The sequence below is a fragment of the Colletotrichum spaethianum genome, assembly GCF_022836535.1.
Source record: "Colletotrichum spaethianum MAFF 239500 DNA, contig08, whole genome shotgun sequence".
NCBI classification, from domain to species: domain Eukaryota; kingdom Fungi; phylum Ascomycota; class Sordariomycetes; order Glomerellales; family Glomerellaceae; genus Colletotrichum; species Colletotrichum spaethianum.
This window is the reverse complement of record NW_026054778.1, coordinates 1,161,579-1,184,978: the sequence shown is the minus strand read 5'-3', so window position 1 is coordinate 1,184,978 and position 23,400 is coordinate 1,161,579. Positions and strand designations below refer to the sequence as shown.

At 55.8% G+C, this 23,400-nt stretch overlaps 6 protein-coding genes across 6 annotated transcripts; 4 read left to right on the top strand and 2 right to left on the bottom strand.

Moving 5' to 3' along the window:
• Positions 1-10: 10 nt before the first annotated feature.
• On the top strand, positions 11-3,465 carry ColSpa_04159 (ubiquitin carboxyl-terminal hydrolase 6; the record flags this gene model as incomplete). The annotated part of the gene is made up of 4 exons (XM_049270371.1): positions 11-97; positions 149-258; positions 412-3,305; positions 3,356-3,465. The coding sequence occupies 4 exons, from the start codon at positions 11-13 to the stop codon at positions 3,463-3,465; spliced, it is 3,201 nt and encodes a 1,066-aa protein (XP_049126328.1).
• A 5,567-nt stretch (positions 3,466-9,032) lies between these two features.
• Positions 9,033-10,507, top strand: ColSpa_04158 (uncharacterized protein; the record flags this gene model as incomplete). The annotated part of the gene is made up of 2 exons (XM_049270370.1): positions 9,033-9,658; positions 9,718-10,507. 2 exons carry the CDS (start codon positions 9,033-9,035, stop codon positions 10,505-10,507), a joined length of 1,416 nt encoding a protein of 471 aa, XP_049126327.1.
• Positions 10,508-10,774: 267 nt separating this feature from the next.
• Positions 10,775-11,935, bottom strand: ColSpa_04157 (uncharacterized protein; the record flags this gene model as incomplete). The annotated part of the gene is made up of 1 exon (XM_049270369.1): positions 10,775-11,935. One exon carries the CDS (start codon positions 11,933-11,935, stop codon positions 10,775-10,777), a length of 1,161 nt encoding a protein of 386 aa, XP_049126326.1.
• A 404-nt stretch (positions 11,936-12,339) lies between these two features.
• On the top strand, positions 12,340-14,873 carry ColSpa_04156 (target of rapamycin complex 2 subunit ste20; the record flags this gene model as incomplete). The annotated part of the gene is made up of 3 exons (XM_049270368.1): positions 12,340-12,362; positions 12,418-14,686; positions 14,757-14,873. 3 exons carry the CDS (start codon positions 12,340-12,342, stop codon positions 14,871-14,873), a joined length of 2,409 nt encoding a protein of 802 aa, XP_049126325.1.
• Positions 14,874-20,175: 5,302 nt separating this feature from the next.
• Positions 20,176-20,690, top strand: ColSpa_04155 (uncharacterized protein; the record flags this gene model as incomplete). The annotated part of the gene is made up of 2 exons (XM_049270367.1): positions 20,176-20,223; positions 20,280-20,690. The coding sequence occupies 2 exons, from the start codon at positions 20,176-20,178 to the stop codon at positions 20,688-20,690; spliced, it is 459 nt and encodes a 152-aa protein (XP_049126324.1).
• A 714-nt stretch (positions 20,691-21,404) lies between these two features.
• Positions 21,405-22,409, bottom strand: ColSpa_04154 (uncharacterized protein; the record flags this gene model as incomplete). The annotated part of the gene is made up of 1 exon (XM_049270366.1): positions 21,405-22,409. One exon carries the CDS (start codon positions 22,407-22,409, stop codon positions 21,405-21,407), a length of 1,005 nt encoding a protein of 334 aa, XP_049126323.1.
• Between the last annotated feature and the right edge of the window lie 991 nt (positions 22,410-23,400).

The following is a 23,400-nucleotide window of genomic DNA, read 5'->3' as shown; positions in this document are numbered from 1 at the left end:
TCTGCGCGAAATGGCTTTCGAGGATGCCACCGTTGTCGACATCCCTGCTTTGGCAAGCGACTGTGGCAGGCTGCTTCTCGAGCACGAATCATCGGAGGTGAGTAGCACTGCCTTATTCTGCCAGAGCCCCTCTGCTAACCAAATCAAGCAACTTGGCCATGTTGGTAGTGACGACGCCGTGGCCGAGGGCCTAGTGAAGCTCCTCCAAAGTTGTTTGAATGAGGGATCCGATGTGGATATGGAGAACAACCTTCCAGCGTAAGTTAGCCAGAGACCAAAACTACTGAAGCAGGCAACTCTGACTCGTCACAGAAACCTTGGGAAAAAGCTCTTTTGGAGGCATTTGTTTCCCCCTCCTGGACAGCATGGCTTGAGTTCAAGTCGATCTTGTCTCCTGTCGACTGAAACCAGATCGGTTCTCTGCGAAATCATCTTTGACTTAGTCAGGGACCGGGATCGCGAGTTCCACGCTATGCTCGAGGACCTCGAAAGACTAGTGCCTTTCGATGAGTTTGATATTGGTATGCCCTCCGAATCTGCCACTACTTGGCAAAACAGCTTACGCGATGAGAAAGACCCGTACCTTTACGAACTGCAGCCTCAATTCGATCGAATGTCTGCCGTGAGGGCGCCCTGCGGATATGCAGGGCTTCGTAATCTGTCAAACACCTGCTACCTCAATTCGCTGTTCACCCAGCTCTTTATGAACACAGGGTTCCGCAAATTCATGATGAACGCTCGCGTTCCAAGCCAGGCCAACACGCATGCGCTGCTCAGAGAAACTCGAAAGCTATTTGCATTCATGCAAGAAAGCTCCCGAAAATTCATCGATCCCAGCTTGCTGGTCGGTTCGATCAAGACGTACGAGGAGACAATCATTGATGTGCACAACCAGATGGACGTTGACGAATTCTACAACCTGCTTTTTGATCGCTGGGAAGGACAGCTCTCCACGGCCGATGACAGAAAAGCCCTGAGGTCCTTTTATGGTGGCCAACTTGTCCAGCAAGTTGCTTCCAAGGAATGCGAGCATATTTCCGAGCGTCTTGAGCCATTCTCGGCCATTCAGTGCGACATCAAGGGCAAAAGCACTCTTCAGGATAGTCTCCAGGCTTACGTCGATGGTGAAATCATGGAAGGGGACAACAAGTACAAGTGTTCGAGCTGCGACCGACACGTGGACGCAGTCAAAAGAGCTTGCTTGAAGGATATTCCGGACAACCTGATCTTCCATCTCAAACGGTTCGATTTCAATCTCCGGACTTTGATGCGAAGCAAGATCAATGACCACTTCTCATTCCCCACAAAGATCGACATGCGCCCATACACCATTGACCATCTCGGATCTCCTTCAGACTCTGGTGAGGAGGACATCTTCGAGCTGGTTGGCGTCCTTGTTCACGCAGGCACGGCAGAATCTGGCCACTACTATTCGTATATCCGGGAGCGACCGACCACGGCTTCCTCGGAGACATGGTTCGAGTTCAATGACGACGTCGTTTCACCGTGGGACCCAGCAAAAATGGAAGAGTCGACTTTCGGCGGCACGGATGGGTCTGTGGAGACCGGGATCGCCTACGACAAGACTTACAGCGCATACATGCTTTTCTACCAACGATCCTCCGTCTTGAGAGCAGAGCAGGAGAAGTTACAGGGTCTTTCGCTGACTACTCCGTTGAAGGTCGATGTTCCCGCCGAGGTCGCCGACCACATCAACGGCGAGAACGCCGTCCTACTCCGACGGCATTGCCTTTACGATCCAAGCCACTTAAAGTTCGTGCTCCGCATGTTCCAGAACGCAAAGATGCGCAATGGCGGCGAATGTTCGAGCATGCACATCATTGAGCAACGGGCTATGTATATGCTTCTCGGTCACCTCGACCAGGTTGCCTCCCGAACCAAAGACCTCCCCTATTTCGAGCTATTTCGAGACGAGATCGAGCATGCTGTCGTCAACTGTGCTAAGTGCGCCGTGGACTTCTTCGATTACTTTCAAGAGAGGCACGAGGCATTCCGGCAACTTATTCAGAGAAACCCTGATTGCAATGTCAGATACACGATTGGAAGTCTATTCATCACAGCCTTGCGGCAGATCAAGACCTTCAAGCCCGAGGTCTGGGGGTTGTCCCAGGCAGACATGGTCGAAGATCCTGTCATGATGCAAGTTGTTCAGATGTTCGACACACTTTGGAGCAACTTCCACGCTAATATCCGGTCGTGGCCCGAAGTTTTCCAAACCATTCTGGCCTTCGCACAGATGGGCCCGTTAGAGATGGCTGTACTCATGTCGGAAGACTGGTTCTTTAGGGTCTTGCGCATCGTCTTCGCTGATACCAATATGGACCTTCCCAATAACTATGCCCGAATGTTGACCAACGTCATACGCCGCATCAACAACACGCGGTCGACTTCGTACGAGATGATTATTCAGCTCATTGACCACTTTATGGACGCCCTGGAGGACGTTATTGACGTTCACACCATCGTGGAAAACCACGAGATGCGCTTGGAGATCTACATGGAGCACCAAGCGCCCAAGATGTCTTGGACGCCCGACGAAGTGAATGTTCTTGCCCACGAATGGAACAAAGGAACGGGGAGCACTTTCGTCAAGAAGTTGATCGACCTTGACCAGGAGCCCGCCTTCACAGCGTCAATCATCAAGCGGATCATTCATTTGAACCCCGACATGGACCAAAAAGTATTCATGGCTATTAAGAGTATGATTACAGGCCAAGTGGTCCAGTATTCGATGACGCCCTACATCAGAGCCGCTGTACTGTTCTCTGAGGAAAGCAGCAATGCAGCCTGCGTTCAGGCCCTGTTCCGGCACATTGCCTTCCAGTGCAGAACCCTGCAGAACACGGACGGCAAGGCCTTCCTGGATTTCTTCCGGCTAGCCTACGTTAGCCTGCAGAACGAACGCGAGGAGGTCAGGGCCGCTCGATACCCTCTGTATATGGAGCACGTTCCCGTGTGGGCACCCACGCTGCTGGGCTACTACGACGCAGAGGTGCGGCGCGGAGCGGAAGAGTTCTTGTACTTGTGGTTTGCAAATCACGAAGCGGTCGAAGACGATGACGAGAGGATAGCAACAGTCTTGAACTCGGTGGCTCGGAGACTTGCGATGAACTGCCTCATCTATCTTCGAGAGCACTTTGTGCAGAGGCGCGCCCAAGTGGCCAAGCAGTCCACAGAGCCCCTGCTAGCCATTGTTGCCAAGTGCGAACCCTTCTTCACGAATGGCGTGGGACTCAATGGGATGGGAATTATCTCGTACGAAGACTTCCAAGAGCTCTATCGCTGTAAGTCATAAACCAATCCTTGGCTGGGCCACTGCTAACACGCGATCTAGCTGTCATTGATCCGCTGCGACGCATGACAGTGGAAGAATTGGAGGATGAGGGTTCCGGTATGTCCCCAGGACTCTACAGTGACACGGACACCATCGGTTCAGAACCATGATGGCTGACTGGAACGGCGGTCAAGACTGGGAGAACTCATGCGGATCCTCTGAACAGCTGGAGAGCCTTGCAGATATTAGCATGCAGGCGGCTGGAGATCTGCCAGAGTCGGATCTCCAGTGATGAAGCCAACACATCCCTTTGATGAATTGAATGACTACGACATTACTTGAAGACGTTTCTGTTGTGCGACATGGTCGGAAACAGTCCGGCCACGCAAGGAGTCTAGGAGATGAGGAGTCTCATTTGGGACGAGTTCTGGGATTGGCAGCACAAAGCGCTATACAGGGTGGAGAGGGCTTCTTGCATTTTAATGGCGTGTTGGCGTTTACGGACCCAGGGGTGGGTAAAAGTTTTCATGGGGCTGGACGAAGAACAGCGACGGCCAGGCGGGTGGAATACAACGGTTCAGTTTCCGGCCAGCTTGCTCTTGGCCTTGACCGTCAAGGGGCATGGTGGATGATATGTCACACACGGCTTTGACAAGACCTTTATTGGACGCACGACTCTGAGTTGAGATTGCGTCAAGGGGTGTGTGTGATGGAGTGTGGAATCTCTCTTACATGCAGGACCAAGCCTGTGAGAGCGATGCTCTCGCGGTGGGTCTAGTTAGGAAGATGGGAGCTGTATTAAAAACTATTTTTGGCGCAGCTTTGAAAGCATCGGCTGAGTGAAAGCCCACTGGCGAGCATGAAAGTTGCCATGCCAGGCCCTTTGGCGGCTTGACTACCTTGGTGAGGGTACAAGTGGATAAAGAAATATGACGTTGGGCGGAGTGTCGACACGGACAGATCCAATATTAGGTCTGTTTGGGCGGCTCCGATGGGGGTTAAAAGCAATACGATGACTGAGAAAAGGAGATTGGATAGAGAGACGTTGTGCTTGTGGTGGTGGTGTTCCGTCGTTTGCTAACCGCCGAGCTGTGAGGGGGTTGTTGTTGAAATACTGCACAATATGAAAGTGCTGGTGGGATTCTATTGGTCCGCTAGGGTGCCATCCGAGTGGGTACCTGAGAAGCACCCCCCCCTGGCGACTACCTACTTATACCAGCCAGCATACATCACACGTGCGGATCCGCCTTCAGCTTGGTGTCGGGAGAGGGGGAACTCGATTTAGAGAGCGAGGATCTGTTTGGTTTCTGGGCGTAGATCGTATGCGCAAATCCGGGTTCGTTTTTGGGGAGGCCGGGGGGGGGGGCGTGTTTTGGGGAGGTGATTGGCCGCGTCGACGGTGCGCTTACATTCTTGTCTTTTCTACATCATCTCGGATTGGATTCCCCGCGCGGGGGGCACGAAGTGAAAAATAGAACCGTGGGAAAATCTATGTCGACGAGAGCACATGCGGCTGGGCGTCGGAGGGGGACACCGGACGGAGGTCCCTCGGTCGTGGCTTGTGCGGCGCAAAAGGTCGAGGCCCAGGGAAAAAGCAATGGCCGGAGGGCGAGTAAAAGCAGTATTCCGGGGAGCATGAGGTCACGGTGGTGGGCAGTCTCAAGTGCCGGCTGGGATATGATGCAATGGGTGGGACTCGCTGGGGCCACAGTTTGCGGTTACGCGGTGGTGGTGGTGGTGGTGGTGGTGGTGGTGTCACGGTGGTGGATGGCAGCTCTTCTTCATCTGAAGTTGCGGTTATGGGTGACAACTGACGTCTTTCCATACTTGGTCAGAGACTGGAGAGGGTTCTGTCTTTCGGGGTACGGTGAACTATCTGGCTCCGAGACGCGGGGGGGGCATGGGTCAGCACTCGACGGGTCCGCCGGCAACGAGGAAGTTTCTCGTGTGTGTTCTCGGTCTAGCAGTTGTGTTTGTTCCTCGTGATGCCGTGGATCAATTCTGGCCGGCTCTTCCGAGGGTGGTGGTGATGATTATCGGCCGAACCAACGATGGAGGAGACTTCTCGGCACGTGGCGAAACATGAAATCTGGTGATGTTCGTGAGGGGTAGAAGACGAGAGGGGAAGGGCGATGAGCGGCGTGGCTCTATGACGCAGTCTGGCGGTTGGTGATGGGACGACGGAGCGGGAGCCCGTGAGGAGAGGAAGAGAAGAAAGCAGGTTTTGACGGCTGGGTAGTCTCGCAGTCTGACGGTTTCGTGTGGTCGCCGTCAAGAGGATTGTTGTTGGGATGAGGCTCGGATTCTAGGCTCTTCTGGAGGAGGGGACATTGACTCTGGCTGTGAGCGGACGCGATGTCCTCGGGTTCCCGAACATTGGCTGGCATTCCCATGATGCACGAGCGGGTTGACGTGCTTCTGGATTCTGGTGTACCACACGGCTGGGCGGCGTGCCAGGATAACAACTTCGGATGGAGGCGAAATCTTGGAGCTCGCTTCCCTTACCCGGAAGTGTGTGTTGGTGTGTTGGTCGACGGGCAGGCTGTGGTCTTTTGGTGAGAGCGAGAGCGAGTCAAGAAGGGGGGTAGAGTTGAGAGTCACCGATTCGCGGTGAGAGCGATCGTGAAGTTATCGGAGCGGAACGAGAGAGAGAGAGAGGGGGGGGGGGAACGGGGGAAGAGGATGGGAGCCAAGGCGAGGATATGTGGCTTCTGCAACGGATTTGAGAAAAGTTTACTTTTTGTCACCCGCCGAGGCCAAGCAAGATCATGTTGTTCAAGATCCCATTGTGTTACCATTTTTCTTTGTTCTCCAATCCCGTGCACCGTTCCTTCAACGCCCTCCTTGTTGCTTCTTAAACTCTTTGTTGGCTGCCTCGATGGTTTGATGGCTGTGCTCGACAATTGTTGCTGCGACAGGGCCTGCCAAGCTGCTTGGCACCGTTTCCAGTTGCCCTCGCACCTGACTCTCCATCCTTTTCCTGGCCGTTGGGATCGCGATGACCGCTGAAGCGACTCGCGGCGGCCTCTTGGCTCTTTTTTCCCCAGATCGCCTTCGAATCGGCCGCCAAGGCCTGCGACACGCTGCGGGCTGGAGTGGGCGGGCAATCTATCTCGAGCGGCATCTCGAGACGGGCAAGAGACGCCCAGAACGGGAATCTGGTGGGAAAGCTTCCTTGGGTAAATTGATGGTTATGCTGCTGCTTCTGCCCGTCGGAGTAAGGTAGCTGGTAGATTGTGTACCTTTGCTCCACATCTGACATTTTCCCCGTGGCCCCAGCGCTGGACTGAGCGTCCGTGACAGCCGTGACGGCCAGCCTTCAGGTAAATTGGGCCAGGCCGCAACGCAGGCTTAGCTGAATTTACTCACCGCGGCACAACGGTCGGTTCCTCCAGGGCCCCTCCTGATGGCCCGGCCAAGGAAGCGGGCATGCGACGGAGAGAGCAAGAGAGAACTACTATGTACATGGTAGCAGGCTCCGCCGAGTAGGTATGGGGATTTAATTGTTGTGCCATTCCATTGTTTTGGGAGAGAAGACCCACCGATCTGAGAATCCTTCTGGTCGACTGCCTCTTTAGGAAGGAGGAGACCTTTGTTGGAAGATAGCCCGAGGGACGATTCTCTTTGTTTGGTGTCGAGCCCATCAAAGGGTTGCGTGGGTCGACGGGCTCGACTCCCGCGAGTTCGCTGTCACCGCCACCGCGGCGCGCGGCCCAACCCTTGACCTCCCTCCCCGGGCTCTCCTTTGCTCTTTTTTTCGTGTCTGTCTTTGCGGTGAGACATTCTGCCGGCGTTGATAGGTGTCACGCCCGCTTGCCAGGAGCAGGCATCAATCTATTTTTGCGACACTGGCGAGAACGGCGGGCCCCGCATCATGCACGAGATACCCTTGCTCGGCACACTCTGTTCACGGCGATCTCGAAGCAGATCCCCGCGGCCGCGTTGCGAGGCCTGATTGGTCTGACCTGGCTGACGGTCGTCGGTCGGTCACTGAAAATAGCAGCGTAGCCGCCCAGCGGGCAGGGGATGGCGGGCAGAATGGCGCTACTGCGAGGAAAGGAGCTGGCGGAAATCTACGATTGGACGATGCGAGGCCAGCCTGGTATCCAAGTGTTGCTTTGCAGATTGACCTTGGGCAGAACCCGGAGTGATGGATGGCATTAGGTAGGTGAGATCTAGGTCGGAATGGGAGGGCGGGGGGAGGGAATCGCAGGTCGTGGCAGACCCCGTGCTTTCTCCTCGCCGTTCTAAGCTTATCCTTCAATTTTTAGACACGGAGATGCTGATGGCCGTGTGATGGGAGTGCAGTAGCCTGCGATTCTGAGCTGGAAATAGGAGAGAACCCCATCTTGCCTGCTCCCGCGGGAAAGCTACTGTACCATGGTACGTTGCGCAGCCCGTCCATTCGCGACAATGCTTCGCTTAGCCAAGACCCATCAGCTATACCAATATACCCGATGCCCGTCGTCGACGTTCGGCACCTTGGGCCCGGGGGGGGGGGGTGTACAGGCGCAAGACCGCAAGCGTGGTGCTGGCCGTTAATGGATTTCGTTGGCGAGATGTTTGATGACAGGCTGAGATAGATGACAGGCGGGTCCTTCCTCCCACGCCGTTTCCCGTACCGCCTCGCACTCACTCTCCCACATCCCTCAGCGAGTGAGTCCTCTCGCTCTCTCTGTCTCTCCCTGGAGCCCACTCATCGCTGTCGTCGTCGTCGCCTTCGCCTCCCTCGGTGTCCGCTCCAGGTACGACGTAGGTAGTAAACTCAAGACGAGAAAACGAGGTAGATCATGAAACAAAAGCTCGCGTGGCCATCCCGTCCTCATGACGCCGCCCACCCAGGCCCGCGCAATCACACACGCGCGCGCCGCTCGTCGCCTGTTCACCACCGAAGAAAAGGACGGAGCCACCATGCGTCACGTCGCTCGACATGCCATCTAATAGAGACTGGTTTCACATTTTTTTGGGCAAGGTCGTATCCCTAGAAGTAGAGTTTTTCCCTTGTCAGATACGCCACGCCAACGCCGCACGCCAGGCAAACCTTTTTTTATCCGGCCTTTCTTATCCTCTTGCGTGTCCGTCATGTCCTTTTGGCAGTGGTCCCCTCCCTCTAATGCAGGGTACAGTAGGAAGGTACGTACACTGTCGAGTACACACACACACACACACACACCACACCCCTCGTCGACTGTGCCTACCTAGGTAAGGTACCTGCGGGGCCATCGGGTGTGGGGTCACATCCGAAGTCTCTCTCTTTCTCGCATTTCCCCCCACACCGTCCTCGGTAGATAGCTGCTTTCCCCTTTTGGACTCTCCCAAGCCAAGATAGCACCAAGAAAGAAAATACCCATAAGGCTGTTTTGAGTTGCATCGTCATATTAATGACGAGGGGCCGGCAAGGGGTTCCTGCATACGAATGCCTCTTGTTTCAGATTCTTTTTTGGGTTTCCTTGTATTCGTGCTTCTTCCCGTCGATATAACATCGTCATCTCTCCCCCTCCTTCTTCCACCCAGGGCTTCTTGAGAGGTTCAGCAGTAGTAGTATTCCGGTATCGACATCCCACAAACAGAAGCCTGGCGCTCAGTGTCTCATTTTTACAGTTCTTTTAGTATTCTTGTAACTTTCCAACGACCTGGCGTCACCCATTACAGCTTTTTACAACCTTTTCTCGGGAAACGTTCCCCCTCCGAACTTCAATTCTACCTAAGAAAGAAACAAAACTACCGAACGAGCACAATGGCTCTCAAGAGTCGCATTTCGTCGCCTCTGGAGGCCGGCACCTCTATCCTCGACGTACAGAACCTGCCGCCCCATCTCCACGAAGCCTTGGAGTATGCCTCCAAGCGCCTCGCCAGGAAGTCCATCCACGTCACCCTTGTCGTCGCCCGGCGCGAGTACCAACTTCCCACCCTGCTCCCTTCGTCCTCGCCGTCTTCAGTCCTCTCCTCGCCAACAATGTCGCCACCCGGCTCGGCCTCGAGTAACTCATCCTTCTCCGCCTCCCGCTTCAACTTCAAGAAGCTCGTCAGGTCAAACACGGGCTCCAGCGTCTCCTCAAAGTGCTCCGTCTCCTCCGCCGGCAGCGTCGCCTCCAGCTCCGGCCCCGAGACCTTGGTCTTCACGCCCTCCTTCCTCATGGACACCAACGGCCCGAGGCTGCGCTGGCCCCTGTCGCCGGGCATCCCCCTCTCGCCGCCGCCAATGACGCCCAGCACCGCTTGCTCCACCATCACCGACGCCTCGGGCCCCATGTTGCCCAACCCCTTTGGCATCCGCCTCATCCACGCCGACCTGCTCACCGACAAACAGGAGAGGACGCTGCGGCAGACCATTGAGCGCGCCGAGAAGAAGTTCCGCATCGGGTACGTCTTCCAGCACCCCACGACATCGTCGAGAGACCCCCCACACTAACTCGTCCCAGAACCGAATGGCTCCCGCCCGTCGTGGACGGTTCCGCATGCGGCCTGACGAGCAACCTCATCCGCCGCTCCATCGTGCAAAATGAGGTTCTCTTCGCCTCCGAGGGCCTTACTCTCGTCTCCCTGGACCGCCTGTACACCTTCAAGGCCGCCCTCTCCAGTTACTCCCGCACCGACGCGCCCCTGAGGCTCGAGGACGCCGTCGACGAGCTCCGCAGACTCGTTCTCTCGCGCGCCGGCCGCAAGGTCCTCAAGTCCGACCTGCTCCGCTCCTACGACTGGCTCAGCATCACCGACGTCGCCCTGAACGACGTCGACAAGATGTACCGCAGGGCCTACGGCGGGCCCGACCGCATCGGTGCCATCGAGGGCGTCGGCTCCGCGGCGCAGGTGGAGCGGACCGTCAGGGAGCTCGAGAGGGAGCTTGATGACACCATGGCCGCCGCCATGGATACCATCCGCATCGCCAAGCCGCCCTCGCCAAAGGGCCCCGTGCTGAAGCTGCAGACCAACTTTGATACGAAGCCGCAGTCACCGCCACGGGAGGTCAAGGGAGAGGAAGAGGTTTCCGAGGAGGAGGACCTCACCGCCCGGCCGGAGCGTCAGCCGCCCGTGTCCGTCTGGAGCCCCGTCTCCATCGCCGAGGTTCTGCACGACGACAGGCAGCAGGCGGGCCCGATGACGCCCAACGGGTACGACGACATCTCGCCCATCACCAGGGGTGAGTGGGGGTTCCTCATGGGACCTAGCGGGGTTGGAAGCGGCCGCACCGCGCCAGTCATGACTTGCTAAGCGTGCTTTTTTCCTGGGCATCGGCAGTTCTTCATTTATTCTTCTTGTTCATGGTTACAAAGGACACTGGCAATGGTTTGGTGAACATTCTTCTGTGTGTAATATAGCTTTTTTTCTTCTTCCAGTGTGCGTCATGACCTTTACGAGTACAACGTTTTTGGGGGATACCTAGACGGTACGATGCACAAGCATCATCATCATGTACAATACCAGGAAAAAACATTAAGAAACGATTCTTCATTCAATTTGGGTATCTTGCCTTTGTGTCTACCATCCGTACCGACTCGACGCCTCCTTCCGGTTGCTCTTCCCCTTGGCGAAGCTGTCCTCGAGCGCCTCACGCTGGTTCTGCACCTGGTTGACGAGCTGCCGCAGGTTGTGCTTACCCGGCGCGATGGCCCGTACGGGGTTGTGGATCTGCTGCTGGCCCGAGGCCCGGAGCTCCTCGTTGTGCTTGTACTCCTGGTCCGTGTTGAAGTTGATGACCCGCGAGGCCGTCTGCGGGGCGCCGCCGCCCTTTTGCCGACCGAAGAGCTCGCGCCGCGCCGCGGCCGAGAGGTTCAGGTCGTCGGCGATGGTGTCGAGCGAGTTTGCAGGGTCGGGGGCCGTCGTCGGGGCCGACCAGCCGGCTTGCGCTGCGTAGTCTGCGTAGCCGTTGTCCGTCGGCTGTTCCGTCTCGAAGAGCGGCTCGTACGCGCCGCTGGCGGGCGCGCTGTCTGACGGTGCGTCGTCGGCTTCTATGGAGAAGAGGGAGACCTTCTTCGCCGCTGGTGCTGGCGCCGGCGCTGCTGGAGGCGCATCTTTTGCTTCTGACCCTCTGTCTCCTGTGGATGTTGGCTTCGGCGCTGTCGCGGGTGTCGAAGCTGGGGTCTTCTTCTTCGGTTTTCGGGCCACGGAGAGAGGCTTGAACATCATCGGCTTCCCCACCAGCTTAACCTCGTCCGCCGGCTTCATCCCTTCAGGTATCGTCGGTTGCGCCTGAGCCTTGGGGGCAGGCAGGCTCATACCACCGCCGCCCGTCCCCGAAGATCCTTCGCCATCTCCACCTCCCCTTTCTCTGCTGAAGCCGGGCTCAGCGCCAGTCTTGAGCTGGAATACTGGCCGTGCCGAGCTGCTGCTGTTGCTGCTGCTGCTTTGCGCCGGGGCAGCCTTTGCAGCGTTCTTGGGCGCTGGAAGGAAGGAGTTGAAGCCGCTGAACAGACCACTCTTTCCAGTGCGTGCGCGCTTCGCTGGTGGCTCGTCGCTCGCGGGTTTGGGGTCTTCGGATTGCGACGATGGCAGGCTGACGACAATCTTGCCTGGGTTCGATCGGTCGACGACTTTCTGGAACGGCTTCTTTCCTGTGGTGGGTGCGGGCTTCGTGGTGTTTGGCTTGACGGGCGCTTCGTCCTCCGACCCTGACGATTCTGAGTAGTCTACCAAGCCCATTGTCGCTGCTGGTTGTAGATTCTAGTTGTGAATGAAGTTGGGGTAAATGTAACAAGTGACTTGCATGATCAACAACGTGCTGAACTTCAGGAACGCACCGCCACACGCACCCATCTGCAAGGCTAGTCTAGGACCGTGCGTCATTCTAGCGCACGAGCCATCTGCCTAACACTGCTGTTTCACAAGGCTGAGGTAGGTCGTTACCGACGCATTTGGTAGGTACCCCTCGGCGATTCCCTCTTCCAACCTTGCACATCATCTTCCTTTGCGACCTGGCGAGCTGTGCTCGCAGTTATGTTCTTTCTTAGATCGTGGGCGCGGCTCCTTTGATCTGATACCCTTTGGAATGATCTGCGATTGAACGTCCCTTCCGACCCTGATGACCGGTAGCACGCCTGCCCACCATGTCAGTCATCCAGAATGAAGAGTAGGTGCAATGAATACCCTGATGCTTACACGCCTTGCTGATCTCGGCTTATCAGGCTGGTCGCATACCAGTTGCGCTGCGGCTACCTTACCGAAATCGCCGATGGAGTCGGCGAGCGACTGATTACCCTCAATGAGGGGTTCATGAACTCGTCGGCTTTCAAGGCGGTTGCTTGGCAGGCGAATCCCGACCTCGTCAAACGATGCTACTCTCCTCCAATTCCAACAGCGATTGCCTCGGAATATTTCCAAGCCCCGAGACAGGCTGGAGTAACCCTTGAAGACGAACCGGATGAAGCTGGAATGTTGACCGGTGGAGGCACCGATACCCTCGGTCCAGGCCTGGCTACAAGAAGAAGAAGACGTCGCGAAACGCTCGAAGACGATGATAGTAGTGATCTCAGCGACGAGAGCGACGATGACGATGCAGGCCAGCGAGCGGCTCAGCAGATCAAATTCGCCAAGATGCCCGTTCGATCGAGGGCCGGCTCCAGCCCTATTCAGTCATCGCATATCAAGCAATCACCAGCCATGTCTCCTCGAGCAGGCCACAGCGCCCGCCGAGGCTCCCAGTCTGCACTCGAGGTTGTCAAAGAGAGGGCACGGAGAGACACGGTCACAAGCAGCGAAGTATCTTCCGAGAACGAGTTTGACGCCTCCGGGTTCCACAAGCAGAGAGAGGCTGCAAGAGCCGCGGCCAAGTCTGTGAAGCTCCAGGCTAAGATCATGGAGGAGCCAAGTCTCGGTATCAAGCGGGCTGGTACTGACTTGCTGCCGGAAGAGGAGGAGGATGATTCCGATGGGTCGGACATGTCCGGTGCCTACATCGAGAGCATCGATTCGGCCTCGATCCTGGACGCTGTCGAAAACCCAGAGCCACCGCCTCACAAGCAAGTTGTCGGAACGCCCCCTCGAGAGTTCACGAGAACCTCTACCATCCGCAAGTCACAAGCGCCGCCCCGAATCTTACAGGCGTTGCCGCCACCTCGTCCAATGAGCACCATTCGGCCCATGAGCATGATCCAGCCCAAGAGTCTGCTGTCTGCTGCACTCAAAGCAAGAAAAACGAAGCCCAAGGTGCCATTCGAAGGCTTTGCGGCCTTGTCTGGCCAGGGCGAGAACAATCCCATCGCCGTTCGGATCTATCCCGCGTTCTCCGATAACCCCGCGAAACCGTTTGAGGTTCCCATCCGGCGTATGGTACATCATGGCGAAGGCGGTGATCGACCTGTGACAGTGGCGGATCTCATCGGTCTCGCTCTCTGGAGATACAATGAGGAGAAAAGGCAGCCGCCCATCCCCGCGGATAAAGCCAACATCAACTGGTTTACCCTCCGGATGGTCGAGGAGGATGGCGAGGTTGACGACGACTTCCCGCCGTTTGAGCGGAACAAGGCGTTGACATCGTTCACCACGGCAAACAACCGAGCTGCTGGAAGAATGCGTGCCAATTCCAAGACTTACGACAACTTTGGCCTCGTCCAGGCAACTCAGTCCGAGTTTAACGAGAACCAGAACATCACACCGCAGGAGGAGGAGGAAGTGACTGAAGAAGCCGACGAGGACTTGACGCCGCGCAACACGCCGCAGCCGAACCTGAACTCATTCCTGCCTGTCGCCACAGAGCCTCGCCCTAACCCCGTCACAAACACTACCTATCGTCAACAGCATAGTATGTTCGCCGACGCACCTCAGGCGCCGGCAGCGGCCCCCAACACGAGTCGGGGTCAACAAAAGCTTCTGCGTGTGCATCTTCACTCAACCGATGTGGCTCCCGGCCAGCTGGTCACGCTAGACACCACAACGGAAACGTACATGGCCGAGGTCCTTGACATGGTATGTCGTAAGAGACAACTGGACAAGGCCAATCACGTTCTCAAGATGCCTGGCGGAGGGCCCGTGATCTTGCTTGACACTAAGGTCGCGGCAATCGGCAGCTTGTCCGATCTAGAGTTGCATCGGCGCCGCTTCGCTACAGACGGCCCACTCGCCATGACTGGGTCGCCGAGCAGTGCTTCGCCTAAGCTTCTTCCCTTTGTGGATGGCCAGCCGGGACGTAAGGCCAAGAAGCCGCACATCATGGGAAGCCACCCGTTGGCTCAGGAGGCCATCAAGCAGGCGGAGTTCACCAGTGCGTACCACAAGTCGTGGGTGGTTTGGCGTCTGCGTACAGTCCGAATGATTACGCAGTCTGAGAAGCGGTTCGAGATTGATGGAGAGTATGTGCACATCAAGCCAACGACGAGGGACTCCAAGACCACGACCGCGCACATCTCTCAGGTGATTGGATGCAAGGTCTCGAGCAAACATCCAAACCAATTCAAAGTGAGTACATGCACAGAAGTTGCCGAGCAGGATTCCGCATCACGGCATAGGCTGACAGATCATCTACTAGCTCTTCATATACAAGGACACGGAGAGTAAGCGCTACGATTTCGAGGCGAAATCGGTCGAAGAGGCGCATGAGATCGTCAACGAGCTCAAGAAGGGGGTTGCTCAGGTTATGGGCTGAGCATCCCGATGGCATTGCGCATGATGATTCAACAACGATGAGCCACATCATTAATGAGGTGTCCTGCCCCCGCCACAAATGCAGGCAGGCAGGGGGGTTACGCCACGTATTTTCACCGCCACACAAAAGGAGGCCCCCTCGATTCATTGGTGACGTTCCAGTCGGACTGCACGGGAGATGCGGTTGCCTGCATTGGATTATGGAACGGGCTGAACGCCGATCCACTGGATTTGCTGACCAGCACGGGATTTGGTTGGACGGGATGAAGCCGCCACCGCGTGCCTTGTGCTAGAGGAGGATTACGCGTCACCGCCAAAGGAGGACCCCCTTGCTGCTTAAATTAGCAGAGCCCGGTGGTTGCTACGCCTTCATGACGGAAGGGAGACAAGAATTATGTAATGTGTACCGACGCATACATGCAGTGGACTCAGGACTGGGCCGCATACCAAGTGCATCCACAGGTGACAAACAGGCAAAAGAGGAATTCGGTGGTGGGATTACCGAGGTGTGGGGTACATGTCCAATTAAGGTTCGTATCCTGGCTTCTGCGTCATGCAGATCGAAGCGATTGGAGCCGTAGGCCGGGATGCTTGGCGCCGCGGTCGCGCTTCTCGCGTTTTTTTTCTGAGTTGGGAACGGCAAGGCCAGGCACATTTCGGTTGAGAGGGTCAGGATGCTTGGAGATTGCCCAGTTTTCTAGGAGATGAGAGTCATGGAAGGATGACATGATGGACGAGCGGGATGAGGCAACGAGAGATTGTCGGGCACAATGAGCTGACACAACTCTAGCCAAGCCTCCTCCCTCTGGTCGATACAGAAAAAAACACTCAGCCTAGACAATTGAAAAATAACGGACATTCCGAGCTTTCTGAAACGAAGGATGTGAGCTGCATTAAGGCTGACTTGCCGCGGGGGTCATTGTTTCGAATCCCATCTTGATTTCGCGGCCTGGTGTGGGAGGACGCGTACGATACGGCGTACATATGCTTATAATCATGCCTATGTAATGCCCGTCGACATGTCGTGCTACGATGTTCGTCAGGCGCCGATGGATCAACGCCTTTGGAGCCGCCGCGTCGTTTTTTTGCTCGTCCGTTCACTATCTGTTGCATCCTTCATCCCTGGTGGAATCATCCAAGGATGGAGAGTTTCCCGAGTTCGTCCATTTAACTCTTTACAGTGGGACGTTGGAAAGGATGTGGGACACGTTCGATCAGCTACCATCGAGGCGACGGTGGGACGGCGTTACTGCCCACGAAAGATCCTTTGTCGATCACCCTGTTCACGGTCGAGGCAGAAGCATTCGGGTCAGAGACCTTTTGAGACGCAGGGTTCAAGGCCAACTGCATCCTTTCTCTGGTATGGCTTGCCGTTCGTACCCGTTTGCATGTGCACCCTCCCTCTCGTGTCCAAGGGGTTCTTTGGTCTAGAGCCGTGCATGATCGCGACGGCGGGCGAGTTACGGAATCCCTCCAAGGCACGTTGCATTCCTTCCAGAGGTCTTGGTGAAACCACGAGCTCTGAATATCAGACGCTTCCAAGGCCTTCCTACGAAGCAGTGGCAAGTCGGGACAAACGCGTGCCTTGTGCCCAGCGACAGGTTTTCCCAGGCCCCTCGCCTACTCAACCGAGTTTGCTCTACGCTGCATAGACCTCACCTTAATCCGAACTTTGGAGAGGGCACCAGGGCGTATCGGGTAAGGGCTTTGGGCGGCCATCTCGACGATTGGGACGGGTTGGCAGACGCGGCGCCGCACTCCGAAACGAACCGTGTGCTTGACATTGGCCGCCCGTGACGCAATCTCCTCTCATCCTCATCCTCGCATCGCGTGCGGCGTGCCCGCTCCCCCCAAGGCTAAGATTGCTGTGCTGGCCGAAGTTTCGAATTCCCCAAGGGCCAAGAGGCTTAACTCCAGGGCCATTCTCCGACGGGATTGCTGACCGGCGACGGCGAGTACGTATTCTGTCGCACAAGGGGTCCCGAATATCCTTCGGGCGCCGTAAAGGTGCAAAGAGACGACGAGAACGATGACGAGGCGCCACCGCTCGCTCCGCCCCTCCGTCACCCCCGCCGCCTGATCTGATTCAGGACCGTTCAGTCGATGGAGGCACTTTCGGGTCCCAAGTGCAAGGTCGACATTGGCGCAGCATTGGCAGTCTGGCAGTCCAACACGGCCAAGCAGCGAAAACGGCCACTCGCCTTTGGGGGTGCCGGGCCAAGGAAGTCGAGACGTCCAATATTAAGTCGATCCAGCCAGTGAGCGGTCAAGCTCAAACCCAGGACCAACGACCGAACCCCAAACAAGGACGTTCCCTCCCCCCCCTTTTCTTACGGGTCCCATTTTCCCACAGATGCATTGGCTTGCATGGCTTCGCCAACCGAGAATAGCAAGTGGTAGTATGATCACTTGCGACATGAGAGCACACCGGAAACGGCAGGACGAGGTTCCTGTCCTCCTCCCGTCCCGTCACGTTTTTTTTTATTTTACATTATTCCGGGCCTCGGGGGGATTTCACTTGCATCAACGGCGGGCGATGATGACTGAATTGCCCATGGCTTTTGCTGGACGCTGGGGGGCCGACAGGGGGGCGGCGGGCTCATCCGAACTGAGGCCCTGTCGCCTGTTACGTCATGGCATAATCAACGTGGCTCGGGCCTCCGGGGGTTTGACGCCTGCCTGTGGCTGTTCGGTTAGATATTCTGATCTGTCTTGTCTGATCTGATCCGATAAACACCAGGGCGATGGCATATTAAAGGTCAGTTTGCCGGTGCGATATTGCAAACTAGATCAGCGCCAACCATGGAAGGCGGAATGCTCAGGGGTGAACCGGTGCGGTTGCTTTGACTTGCCGGCCGTCAGTGCATCAAGCTTCAGGCACGCCGAAACCTTGCGGATCGAAGGTGGAAAGTTTGCTCGTCTATCAGCTGTCAGCACAAAAACGCAGAGCACTTGGGATGCCATTTGAGTTTGAGCTGGCAGATGGGTTCGACGGGTGGACGCTGGGTGTTGAAGGATTGACAGGCAAGGCTTCTCAGCTGCGTAGCTGGATAGCCTCAAAGACTGGCACAGAATCCCGATGGATCATGTCGATCCGGGGGTCCCGACACAATCGATGCAACCCCCTGCCCACAAGTCTCATCCTGTGCTGCTTCCTCCTAGGCGAGCAACGTCAAGAAAGGGCTTCAGCATTACTGTGAACCGTTGTCTACTCGAAACCTTTGCGGGAGCCTGATTGCCATGCCAATTTTGTCCAACCTCCGCCCTGCCTCCGCAAACAGGTTCTTCTTCGTCTTCTTTTAGGCTCTTGTTGCTATCTCCGCAGCTTCCATACTGCCCAGCATTGCCGTCTTCCCGTTTGTGTGTGTCACCGTTTGCTCTGGCCGGGTCTGTACGAGGATGAGATGCACGTAGCCCAGAGTAACCTCGGAACGGTGTGATTCTCTCCAATGGCTGCCCCGACCTCGACGCCAAAGAATGAAGCTCTGACGAATCATGTCCTCGGAACTTCTCCACCTCCTGTCGATCGCCTCGCCGCCGCCGCCGACTCAGTCCTTGGCCATGGTGTCATTGGCCCCGTTTCGTGTGTCTTTTTTGTTGCCGGCTCAATCCAGCATCCAGTGCTCTCGCCCTTCGACAAAAGGATCCCGGTTTTGTTGTTCGATGACATGTTGCCCATTTTGTTTGTTGGAACAGTGACCCCGGAGGATACACCGAAGCCCCTCTGGCGACCAATGACCGTTACATCCTCCTTCCCTCTTCTGCCCTTTTGCTTTCCCGCCGATTGACCGTCACTTTGACTGGGCAATTTCTCCCATCATTGGAGGTGCCTTCGAGCGGGTACTGTGGATCGTGCGGATGACAACTCCCTCCGCGCCAATGCCATGGACCCGCGTGGCTTGCGAGCTGCTCGTCTCCCTGCTGCTATCTTGGGAATGGCTGTTCAGGCACCGGGCTTAGGAGCTTCTCTTTGTTCATCCCTCCCCCTCTGGAACAAACGTTAGCCACGCAGCGCGGCACCCAACGCCACCGTACTGTGTGCGTGCGTGCGTGTCTCGCCTTGCTGTGCACCGTTCAGCTAGCACCATTCCAGTCCCCCTCGAGAGATTTCCTCAAACGGCGCTGGATTAGCCCAGTTTGGCCAGTCTAGCGCTTCTTTTCGTTGGGGAGCACAGCAGGTAACGGAAAGGCGAACACGTTCTCCATCATCAACCGATTGGGGATCTCGCCTCTCTCGGGATCGGATTCTTCGACGGAGCAGCTCTGCAGCTTCTCTCGTCCAGGATGTTCTTGTATTCAGGCTAGTGTGTACGTACTGCGACGTACCTACGTCCCAGCGGACTGGTGGAAACTTGCCGCTCCCCCAGAATGATGGATGTGACGAGCCTTGCGAGCTGCTTGCTTGGTGCTTTGCCGCAGCCTGCCAAACCTACACCACGTCCTAACCCGGTCAGGCTCGCAGGCAAACCCTCAGAGCGCCGATGGATCATGATCCTCTCCAAGTCTCAGACAAAACGCAGGAAGACGAGCAGGCTGCTACGAAGGAGAGGAGCTGTCGAAGGCTTTCGAAGTGCCCCAGGCCAGCCACACACACCCACTGGCCTGTCTCCTCAGCTGGGTAACCGAGTTGGGAGAAGGCAAGTTACCGTGGGGATGACGTGAGGTTGTGGGTCTCCCTCTCTTTCGTTGTCTTCCTGTCTGCTCTCGCACTTCTGTCCTACACTGCTCCAAAGTATTGAACATGGGTTCCCGGGATACGTATGTAGTCCGTACCGTGGCATCAGGTCTCGGAGTGCCACCCGCGGTCCGCTAGACTAGCAACGTAACCTAGTCGCACCTAAGCCCCCCGGTCTGTCGTGTGTTCGCCTCCGTGCTGGCTGCTGGTGAGGTGAGGCACAGGGGCGTGGGGCGTGTGGAGGTGAGGAGGAATCCCATCATGGACAGTATTCGTACCACTCACCTCACCACAACCGCGCCAAGGTACTCCGTACGGCTGCCCGGTATTATGGAGGATCGCGTAGTGGTGCCTGGCTTCTCTCGGCGCGAGGGGAGAGACGAGGGGGGGGGCGTGTAGGAACGAACCGAGACGGGAGAGACTGAGGACGGGACTCGTCTTGGCTTCGCAGAATGGTGCTCACCACTGGATATATAAGACTGTTTCCACCAGCTCTTCCGACGTTTGCTCTCTTCCCCTCCACTTTACCAATCATCCCAATTGTACTCAATACTCATCGACTTAACCTTCAATCACTTAATCAGTAACCTCAATCTTTAAACCACCAACCCAAATCAAATCAACCAAAATGCGTTTCACCGCTGCCACCGTCTTTGCCCTTGTCTCCCTGGCTGCCGTAAGATGATCTCATTCAATTCTCTTGTTAACACCATGTACTGACCCCTTCAAAAGGCCCAGGAGACCACTACTGCCCCTGCCGTCCCTGGTGCCTCTGAGCTCAGCTCCATCATCGCCTCCGCCTCTAGCGCCATTGAGTCCAATGCCTCTGGCGTCCTGAGCAGCGCCTCCGGCGCCGCCTCGTCCCTTGCCGGAGAGGCCTCTTCCCGCCTCGGCTCCATCACCTCGGCCGCTGCCTCTGTGCAAAGCTCCTTGAGCGGGGCTCTTAGCTCTGCCACCGATGCTTCCGCCTCTGCCAGCATCTCTTCCGCCATCGACGCTGCCTCCAGCTCCGCTGCATCGGAAGCTTCCGCTGCCACCGGCTCTGCTGCCAGCACCACCGCCCCCGGCGCTGGTGCCCACCAGACCGCTGCCGTCGCTCTCGGTGCCCTCTTCGGTGGTGCCGCTCTCGTTGCCAACCTGTAAATTTTGGAACTATGACTCGTTACGGATTTTTTGAGCTAGCGGAAACGATCGACACCTCTGGTAGGGGTGGTGATGATGGATATCACACAGCATTGTTTGGGCTTTTTGGGATTATCAGAGATATCATGATGTAATACCAGTACGAATTGTACATCAAATCAAACATCGAACCGTATATTTTTGAAACAGTTGTTTGTTGACAGTTTCTCGATTTGGACGTGAAGATTGGGCGCGGGATTGAGATGTTTGAAAATAAAATGGCTGCCGTCGCATGCACCTTGGCCGCTTCCAACATCTTGGCACTGGATGCTGGTGGTAGTATTTTCCTTGGACGAATAGACGGTATTGTGGCCTTGACAAATAGTGGTGCACTTCACCTGGTAGTCTCAGGGTGCGACGGGCTACGCTTGTGTCCCGTGCCAGACTTCGTATCCTGACCCACGCGCTTCTCCTGGTTGTAGGTGTCCTAACTCGTCATCGCCCAGATGGGAGAACAATGGTGCAACCCAGCTTCGGCCACCTTGGCTTTACGAACCTCGCCCAATTGCTTCACCCAATGTTTCACAGTACAAGAAAAGAAACGTTGTACATACAGTTGCGTTGGAACATGATTGCTCCCGCATTTACCAAAATAGTCCATAGTCTGTGCCTGATTAATTTCCCTTTGATTGCGCCATAAATAAGTGGTGGTCGAAAGATGTAGCCTAGCATCTGCTACGCCTTTGACCGGGTATCTGCCCATAATTTATCGATGATTTGGAAAATGGCCGTAATGTCTTTCATGACCGCGTCGTCCACTTGTCCTCCAAGCTTCTGCTGCATTTTGTCCGGATGCCATCGTACACGTTCTTCGCGTAGCTTTGCGGCAAACTCCTTCTCGCCGATATCCTCAACCGCCAGTCCGTTGACGATAAACCGCCTGACTTCTTTTTCGTTGATGTCTTTTCGTCGTCCACTTTCCACAGGCCATGGTATCTTGTCCACATCGTTGGCCCAATCTGACCAGGCTTGCGTGTACTCTTCCCAGAGCTGTGTCCACATCCTCTTTCTGCGGCGATCCTCTCCGCGGCGAAGGCTTCGTTCCATGTCTTCCTGGAGTTTCCGATTCCTTTTCTCTTCTTCGCTTTTGCGCTTTCGTGCCTCTTCTCGGCGGGCCCTCTCCTCGATCAAGCCCTGGTGTGTCTTCTCCCACATCTTCTGTCTGACATGCTGAGCGTATTCTTCGTCCGTCATGCGCTCGAGCTCGCCCTCTGGGCCGGGGCGCTCGTTGGAGTAAACATGTATTGGCTGCCCGTAGACGCCCTGCCAGTATGCTGCGCCCTCGTCGTCCGCCATCGCGTCGAAGAGTGACTCACGGAACGCGGCATCTGGGTCGAGCGTTTGTTGTTCGTAGGGATTCGGTGGCGTCGGTGATCTTGATCGTCTGTGATGCCGCCGGCGGTGGTGATGACGGTGATGAGAGGAACGGTATTCGTCATCATCGCGGTCGCGGTGACGATGTGATCTGCTCGACTTGGAGTGTTTCGACTTCAGGCGAATGCGCGATGATCTAGGCTGTAGGGTTTCGCCATCGCCCGCTGCCGGTTGTTCTTCTCTTTTCGATTCCGCCGCGATAGGTGAACTGCGCTTCGTGGGTTGTGGCGCCTCCTCGTGACGCTCTTCGGGGTTGACGGATGAAAGTATGTGCCGCCGTCGCGGAGAAGCTGGCGGGCTCGTCATGGCGAGATTCCCATCAGCGCGGTGACTAGTCAAGCTCGTCGTTTTCGTCGTCGTAAAAACGCTGGATTGAGAGGTGAAGTTGAATAAAGTTTCGGATATGTTTGCTGGAGGGGTTGTCCTAGGTTGACGTCGTTGTTGCTTATCTTATCTTTTGCGGCGTTGAAGGTTTCCTGTTTGCGGGTCTTGGCACATTTCCCGCGTGCCTGGGTCATTCCTTCCATATGCTGCGAGATAAGGTTGAGCCCACCAGCCTAGGTACGTAACGCCCTTTCCCCGGACGAGGAAGGCACTTGGCTCTTTTTAGGTATCTTGAGGCTCAGCCGGCTGCAACGTCGTCCGATAAGCCAAACTACATGCCATGTGCAACCTGGCTGAGGTGTTTGTCATAATAAGAAGCAAAAAGCCACTCTCGTGCCTCTCACGGCGTTATGAAAAGGCAAGGCATCTCTAAGCCTGGTGACGACAGTTCGGATTCAATGTTCTGAAGGGTCGTGATAAATCCAAATACATCGTTCAGTATGCAATCATTGGACTCTGATGTTGATTTTGTCAGCAGATTTGACGGCGTACCAAAGATTCTCACTAAGGGCGATGTGAATCAGTACGCACACGGGCAGAAACAGTTGTTCGGGAAAGGCGTATTCTATACAAGTCAGTTAGTGCTGGTTGAACGCCCCATCTCCCCCGAGATATCGGAACATTCGCAACGGTTGTTCTCTCGTTGTCTTGAGTTGGTAGTCTATCTTCTTCTTCTGTATCAAGACCCCTTTGACTGGGCTGTACGCAGAGGTGATTTTATATTTTTACCGGTCAAGCCAATGTAAACGAAGAAGGGATAGTGGAAATCAAGTAGGTGCACTTTCAATATCAAATCTACCTGATCTCATATACAGAATGTTAGTGAGAGTTGAAGCCAAGTGCTCTCAGTGCTATTCAATTTGGCCCCAATGTCGTCTTTGTGCCCGTTTTCTGATGCATTTGTACTTTTTTT